A 7,929-nucleotide genomic window follows, 5' to 3' on the forward strand; every position below is an offset into this window, starting at 1 on the left:
GACCCGGGGGACCCGCGGCCACGCACCCGCGGCCTTTCCCCCACCTGCCAGCTGGCACGGACTTCGCCCGCCCGCACCCCGCCCCCCGCTTCCGCGGCCGCTTCGGTTTCGTTTCCTGGCGGCGCCCCGACCGCGCCCCGTTTCCTAGAGCCCGGACTTGGGACGGGGAGCCGCCCATGGCCCCGGCCGGCCGCCTGCTCGCGCTCCTGGCCCGGCCGCAGAGCCCGTCCCGCGCGGGGGCCATGGCGCAGCCCAGCTGCTTCGCGCTCGAGCTCCCGGGCGGCGGCCTCGCGCACTTCGCCGTGGGCCCCGCGGGCACCGAGGGCCCCGCCGCGCCCCCCGACCCGCGCGCCGCCGCGCTCCTGGGCCCCCCGGGCCGCAGCTACGCGCTGTGCGTGCCGGTGGCGCCGGGCCGGGACTGCGCCGCCCGGGTGCGCGCCGCGCGGCTGCTCCAGCGCCTCTTCCTGCAGCTGCGCCGCGGGCCCCTCGGGCGCTGCCAGCTGCGCCGGCTGCTGCGCTACGGCCCGGGCGGCGGGGCGGGCGGCCTGCAGCGGGGGGTGCTGCTCCGCGACCCCGACGACAGCCCCGACACGCGGCGCGCGCTGCTGGCGCTGCTGGACTCGTGCCTGGAGGCCCCGCGCCCGAGCCTGGGCGAGTTCGTGGGCGACGAGAGCCACCAGCTGTGGCAGCGCCCGTGGGAGCTGCGAGGCGGCCGCGAGTGGCGGCAGGTGGACCCCGAGCGCGTCGTGCCCGCCCCGGAGCCCGCGCTGCACCCCGTGGTGCCCGACCTGCCCAGCTCCGGGGTCTTCCCCCACCGGGAGGCCGCGCGCGCCGTGTTGGAGGCGGTAAGTGGCCGCCCCTTCCCCGCCCGCGGGATGGAGCCCGGGTCTGAGAAGCGGGCAGGGGGTGGGGCGGGGCTGCCTGGCAAGGCCCCTCTGGCCGGGTCCTTGGTTCACGGAGGCGGCCTGCCTGCCCGCCCGGCTCTGTCCAGACCCCGTGGCCCTTTGGAGATCCCAGCCGCTAGGACCGCCCGCCCGGATGTGGGACACCTGGCCCCTGGCGCAGAGCTGGGCACAGGACAGGACAGGAGCCGCGGGGCATGGAGATGACGTCAGCTCAGGGTCTCACCCTCCCGAGGTGGGGGTGCAGAAAGGCAGGCCTCTGGGGGTGTAAGTAGCTGGGACTGAAACAGGCCGCTTGCTTGGGCCACTGAGCTGCCGGCTCCCCTCTCCATCACTCCTGGTGATGAAGGGAGCACCGGGCACATCAGGGGCCCAGGAGCCGGGGTTCTCGGGGCCCAGCCTAGCCAGGGCCTGGGGTTCAGGGGCCCCCGGGAGGCCACACTGTGGGCCTGGATTCATTCTACAAGCTTATGGGGTCGCCCTGGGGACGGCCATTCACTTGCAGGTGGGCAGCTTGGTTTGAAACCTGGCATTGAGGGCCTGTGTCACTTTCACTTTCTTTTTAAATTTTTTAAATTTTTTTTTTATTATTGATCTCAGAGAGGAAGGGAGAGGGAGAGAGAGGGAAACATCAATGATGGGAGAGAATCACGAATCGGCTGCCTCCTGCACACCCCACACTGGGGATCGAGCCCCCAGCCCGGGCCTGTGCCCTGACCGGGAATCGAACCCTGACCTCCTGGTTCCTGGGTGGACGCTCGGCCACTGAGCCATGCTGGCCGGGCTCAGCAAGTTTCTTAAATGTTTTTGCACCTGTTTCCTATCCACAGAGGGAATGCTGGGGCCACCCTGACAGAGGTGTCAGCATGCCCAGCTCCCCCAAGCACACGCACACAGCCATGCCTGGGACTCAGCACAGAGCTGCCGGGAGGGGTGGGGGAGCTGCAGTGGGGTGACCCAGAGTCCGCTCTCTGAACCCCCGTCACAGCCCACTCTGCTCCCACCTGATCCCACGCTCCCCATAAGCTTGTAAAGTGAATCCAGGCCCACAGAGTGGCCTCCCCAGGCGCCCCGGAACCCCAGGCCCTGCCGAGGCTGGGTCCCCGAGAACCCCGGCTCCTGAGCCCCTGAGCTGCCCAGTGCTCCCTCCGTCATCCCACTCCGCAGGGCGGGGTTTCACACAGGAGCGCTGGAGGGGGCGCCCACGGCTCCCTTCGGAGCCCACGGTGGGTGCAGCCGATCCTCCATGTCGGACGCACTTCCCAGGCGGGGCCGGAGTTCCCACATCGCTGGGTGACGCTGGTCCGTAATGGGGTGTCACTCCTGTCCTTTCTCCTTGGGGAGCGGGACCCTGACCGTTACCGACTCTGAGCCGCAGCCACCCCGCCCTCCGGGTCCGCACACCGTGAACCGCGGGTGGCGCCAGCCGCCATGGCTGCCTGCGGGCTCCAGGCTTGCTCTCGGCTCAGCTGAGGCTCCGCAGCCCGCTCCCCGCTGACGCTGACGTCCTGTTTGCAGTGCACGCCCTTCATGCCCGAGGCCCGGGCGGTGCTGGAGCTGGTGGACCAGTGCCCCCGGCAGGTGCTCAGAGGCGCATTCCCGGTCATCGTCATAGAGGGCCTGGACGCCACAGGTGAGAGGCTTTCCTGTGGGTGTGGCAGCGACAGGGCCAGCAGGTGCCGGGACAGACAGGTCTTGCCCAAGAGAACTGCACAGAGTCTGCTGGGCCTGGGAGCCTCTGGCTGTGCCGGAGGAGCTGGGGGTGCGACGCTGAGACGCAGAAGCCTTCGGTGGGCGGCCTGGGGCGGGGGCATTGAGCCTCAGGAGCACGGATGGCAGTGGGTGCAGCCTGGGTGGGGAGGCCAGGGGGCCGGAGACGGTCAGGGAGAGCTGGGGGGAGGGGGATTGGTGGGGGTTGTTCGGTCCAGAGAGGGGCTGGGCAGGCGAGGGAGGCGGGATGGGTCCTCGCCACCGAGAATCAGCACCCGTGGAGGTGTGGTCAGGAAACCCCAGGTGACCAGAGGCCGCTGGAGAGCGGGAGTGGAAGAAGCAGGACGCGGGCGGAGGAAGCCTTGGGAGCCACCAAGTGGACGTGAGCACACAGTGGAGGCGCCTGCACTCAGCCCCCAGTGCACGCAGGGGTGTGGCCGAGGCAGAGGAGAGGCCCTGGGCACGGCTATTATTATTATTATTATTATTATTACTATTATTATTTTCAGAGAGAGAGAAAGGGAGAGGGAGAGAGAGAAACATCAATGAGAGAGGAAGCCATCGATCGGCTGCCTCCTGCACAGCCCCCGCCGGGGATCCAGCCCACAACCTGGGCAGGTGCCCTGACCGGGAATCGAACTGTGACCTTTTCATTCCTGGGTCCACGCTCAGCTGCTGAGCCACACTGGCCGGCCAGGTGACAAGGCTGTTCTCAGGGACAATGGTGTCACCCGGTGTGGCGGCTGGAGGGCCCTTTCCCGGGTCAGCTGGCGGGTCAGGAGGCGTGAGCAGAGCCGATCTGGCCTCCACGCCGGAGCTTGCCGATCATTTGCCAACAAGAGGGCCAGTCGGACTCCCCTCCAGGTATTCCGACACCAAAGAGCGGATCCCAGGTTCCCAAGGGCCTGCAAGTGTCTGTGAAGCAAGCATGTCAAACTCAAAGGCTAACGCGGGCCGAATGAACGCGGCCTGCGGCCCACGGGCTGTGAGTTCGACACGCGTGCTGTGAAGCATCACGTGATTTAACCAGCTGCGCCGAGGGACGGGGGGCAGGACCGCCTTCGCTCCCCGAGAGGAGAGTGACTCCTGGGAATGAGGGGGGGTGGGACTGAGATGTGCTGTGTGACCTGCAGGCAAAACCACCGTGACCCAGGCGGTGGCAGACGCCCTCCAGGCCGCCCTGCTGAAGTCGCCGCCCGCCTGCATCAGCCAGTGGCGGCAGGCCTTCGACGACGAGCCTGCCATCATCAGGAGAGCCTTCTACTCTCTGGGCAACTACATCGTGGCTTCTGAGATAGCCCAGGCGTCCGCCAGGTCCCCCGTGGTGGTGGACAGGTGGGTGAGAGGGAGGGTGGCATTTCCTTCCTGAGGTGTGTGTATATGTGTGTGTGTGTGTGTGTGCGCGCAAGTACACACTTGTGTGTGTTAGGTGAAACTGTTACGATCGTCACAGGAATAACGTCTATGATGCATTAATTGCCTGCACCGCTGCCTGGCGTTGCGCTCAGAAGGCTACATCCGCTGTCCTAGAAGCTGGGTGGGCACGGGGCATTCTCCCAACCTCCTGCTGAGAAACGCAGGCGTGAGGAAGACGATGCCGCCTGCCCAGGGCCTGAGCTGCCTTATCGGGGACAGCGACCACAGCCTCCTTCCTCCATCAGCCATCTCAGCGGTTTGCCGGTTTGTGGCTGAGTCAGCAGGCACGCTCTGGCCACCTGCACGGTGCCAACGACTTCTCCCGTCGGTGCTCTGCTGGCAGGAAGCAAGCACACGGTGGCAGGAGAGGGTGATACACACAGGGTGTCCCTAACACGTCTGACTCACGTTTACACTGAGTCATTGTGCAGGCATGTTTATTAAGACACGTTTCCTTTCCGGAACTGCACGCTCAGCTGTGAAAGTCCGTACATTTTCTGGGACACCCTGTACCTAAGGGCCCATCAGAGCTGGATGCATCCTGAGGAGGGGACCAAGCAGGGTGATGCGATGGTGGCATCTCACCCTGAGGCACCAGTCTGGGAGCCCGCCGCATCTGCACTGTGGTTGTGCGTTTTACTCTTTTTTAAAAAATATATTTTTATTGATTTCAGAGAAGAAGGAACAGAGAGAGAGAGAGAGAGAGAGAGAGAGAGAGAGAGAGAGAGAAACATCAGTGATGAGAGAGAATCATGGATCGGCTGCCTCCTGCACGCCCCTCACTGGGGATCAAGCCTGCAACCCGGGCATGTGCCCTGACCGGGAATCCAACTGTGACCTCCTGGTTCATAGGCCGACACTCAACCACTGAGCCACGCTGGCCGGCCGGGCTACTCTTGATATTTTATAAATACTTTGAACAGAAGATGCAGGTTTATTTATTTAGTTGGTGCAGTGCGAGAGAGGCTCGGGCAGAGGCACCCCTGTGGCTGACGCTCAGAGCCACCTCGGTTCCTTCTGCAGACGGGGAACTCACCACCCCTTGGCCCCCCAGGTACTGGCACAGCACGGCCGCCTACGCCATCGCCACCGAGGTGAGCGGGGCGGTCCAGCACCTGCCCCCGGCCCACCACCCCGTTTACCAGTGGCCGAAGGACCTGCTCAGGCCCGACCTGGTCGTGCTGCTCACGGTGAGCCCTGAGGAGAGACTGAGGAGGATCCGAGGCCGGGGCCTGGAGCGGACCAGCGAGGAGGAGGAGCTGGAGGCCAACAGCGTGTTCCGTCAGAAGTAGGTGCTGCGCCCTCGCCGGGTGGGGGGCCCAGACGCTTGGGAGGAAGCAGCGTCCGCGCCGAGGGCCTCTGGCTTGTGTGACCTCGGGCTCGTCTGAATCCCTCCGGGGCACGGACTGCGGAGACGTGTGTCCTTGGGCGCATGACCTAATCTCTCTGAGTCTCTGCTGCTTGGTCTGCAAAATGGGGTGCCAGTGGGTCCTCCCTAAGTCCCTGGGTCTGCAGGGGAAAGGCTCACGCAGAGCCCTACTGCGTGGCGGACAGTAGGGACTCATAAACGCTGGCTGCTAAACGTCACTCCTGACCTATCAGGTATTTTTAAAAATACAGATTCTTATTTATTTCAGAGAGGGAGGAAGGGAGAGAGAGAGAGAGAGAGAGAGAGAGAGAGAGAGAGAGAGAGAGAGAGAGATGATGAGAAAATCATGGATCGGCTGCCTCCTCATGCCCCGCACTGGGCATCGAGCCCACAGCCCTGGCATGTGCCCTGACCAGGAATTGAACTGTGACCTGGTTCCTAGGTCGATGCTCAACCCCTGAGCCAGGCCGGCTGGGCCGTGTCAGGTATTGGACAGAGTGTCTCAAACACGGCCTGTGGCAGAGCTCGCGCCAGGGGAGGCTGTGGGAGACCCATCGGGGACCTGGCTTCACGCTGCTGGCGGGACAGTGGGCGGGACAGCGGGTGGGACAGTGCCGGCTGCCCGGAGAGCCGAGCAGAGACGTGTGCCAACCCTGTTCCTTCTCTGTCCCCAGGGTGGAGGTCTCCTACACGCGGATGGAGAGCCCGGGCTGCCACGAGGTGGACGCCAGCCCCTCGAGGGAGAGGGTCCTCCAGGCGGTGCTCAGCCTCATCCGCGATCGTTGTCCTCAGCTGCCATGACTCGGCGCCTCGTCCCTTGTTCAAGCCTCTCCGCCCAGGGCTGGTACACGCTTTCCCGCTCGGTGTGTCCCAGAGAATCGGGGACCAGACCTCTCAGCGTCCCCCTAATTATTGTTTGTGCTTCTGACCGATGGGCCCGTCAGGGTTGAGACGGGCCACGTTCCCGTGGGCACCAAGAGAGATTTCCGCCCGGCACCACACGCTTGTTCTGCGAACGCCGTCCCAGCAAAGGCCTCGGGGAAGCCCTCCCCGCTCAGCGTCCCATCCCAGCCTCCGCCACGCCCACACCTGCTCCCTGGCAAGACCTTGACACGGTGGGCGTGGACGTCTTCCCAGCCCGGCCTCACCCCATGGTCTTGACGGAGCCCCAGAGCCCAGAGCCAAGCCCTCCCGCGGGACGTGCCTGTGTGTCCTGGTCCCCAGGAGCGTCTGGTGGGCGGGGGGCACGTGCACAGCCGGTGTCCACCTGTGTCGGCAGCTCACAACCCCGAGACCCCGAAGCGCAGGCACGCCGGCCTTTCTGGAATTATTCCTGCTTGTTCTGCTTCCACCCTTTCCTCTGGGCACTGGCTGTGGGTGTGGGGAGCGTCTTGCCCTGAGCTGGACGCCTGCACGTGGCCAGGGCAGCCATGTGGTCGTGTCGCTGAGTCCGGTAGGTTCCCGCGGCCTGGGGCCGGGTTTCACTACCAGCAATGGGCCTGGAAGCCACGGCCACGCAGGTTGTGTCTTTCATTCCCCAGCTGTGGTTTGTCTCACGTCGTGAGCACAGTGGGCCCTGGAGGGGGTCCCCTAGTGAGTGGTCTCGCCCTTGAATGTCTGTGATGGCCCATGAAATCCGCTTGGCGGTCTGTCTGGCTAGAAAACAGTGGCTGAGGAAAGAGGACATTTAACTGCTTGGTGGCTTTGGGTGAGTCATGTAATCTTAGTGGTAACTTGATCAAAAATGGGAGAATAATGCTTGATGTGTCTTACGGAGTGGGCGGAGCCAGGCGGTCACCTAAATCTCTTCCAGTTCCAAGATGGATAGATGATTGTCTTCTTGAGACATCCCCTCCCCAGATAATTACATTTGAGGCCTCATCAGATCATGCTATGGAATCTTAAATTATAGTAACGTTTAGTATTGATGATATTCTATTTTTCAAAAGAACCCTAGGTAATGTATACACACTATATCGATGCATATAAATGGAAATATGATTTCAGATGAAAATATTTTTAAAGCTGACACGTAGTGTCGGGATCCGTCAAGATGTGACATCAAAGTATGTTCTTGGGGTTCGTGACTTGACGGTCTGCACAGCTTGCGTGCTGCCCCGGAAAACAAGCCTTCCATCTTCCGTGCCTCCTTTCCGCCCCTCGCGGCGAATAAACTCGCTGTGGTGTCCAGTCTGCGCTGTTGTCCCGTGCGTGTTGATGTCTGAAGGTGCCCCCCAGTGGCTCTGGGGTAGGAGGGGCATTTGGGGCCGTAAGGAGGTCAGCCTGGGCTCCCGGGCCAAGCACGACCTGCACGTCCTGGCGGGCTCAGCGCTGGCGCCCGCTTCCCACCCGGCTCCGTGCTCTGATGGGGGATCTTCATCCGCGACCCGACTGTAAGGTTCTCCTGGCAAAGATCAAACGCCCAGCATCCCGCGTGGGCCTGTGGGTTCCTCCGGGACGGCCCTGGCTGCCGTCTGCGTGGCGGCACCTCATGGCTGGTCTTGAACTTTAAAAAGATCACGTGGGGAACCG

General features: G+C 63.6%; 1 protein-coding gene across 1 annotated transcript; it reads left to right on the top strand.

Moving 5' to 3' along the window:
- Window positions 1-7,592, top strand: CMPK2 (cytidine/uridine monophosphate kinase 2). Its single transcript, XM_036335430.1, has 5 exons — window positions 1-845; window positions 2,421-2,535; window positions 3,746-3,947; window positions 5,083-5,316; window positions 6,072-7,592. Exons 1-5 carry the CDS (start codon window positions 177-179, stop codon window positions 6,196-6,198), a joined length of 1,347 nt encoding a protein of 448 aa, XP_036191323.1. The 5' UTR covers window positions 1-176; the 3' UTR covers window positions 6,199-7,592.
- The last annotated feature ends 337 nt before the right edge of the window (window positions 7,593-7,929 follow it).

The sequence above is a fragment of the Myotis myotis genome, unplaced genomic scaffold (assembly GCF_014108235.1).
Source record: "Myotis myotis isolate mMyoMyo1 unplaced genomic scaffold, mMyoMyo1.p scaffold_m19_p_14, whole genome shotgun sequence".
In the NCBI taxonomy this organism is placed as follows: domain Eukaryota; kingdom Metazoa; phylum Chordata; class Mammalia; order Chiroptera; family Vespertilionidae; genus Myotis; species Myotis myotis.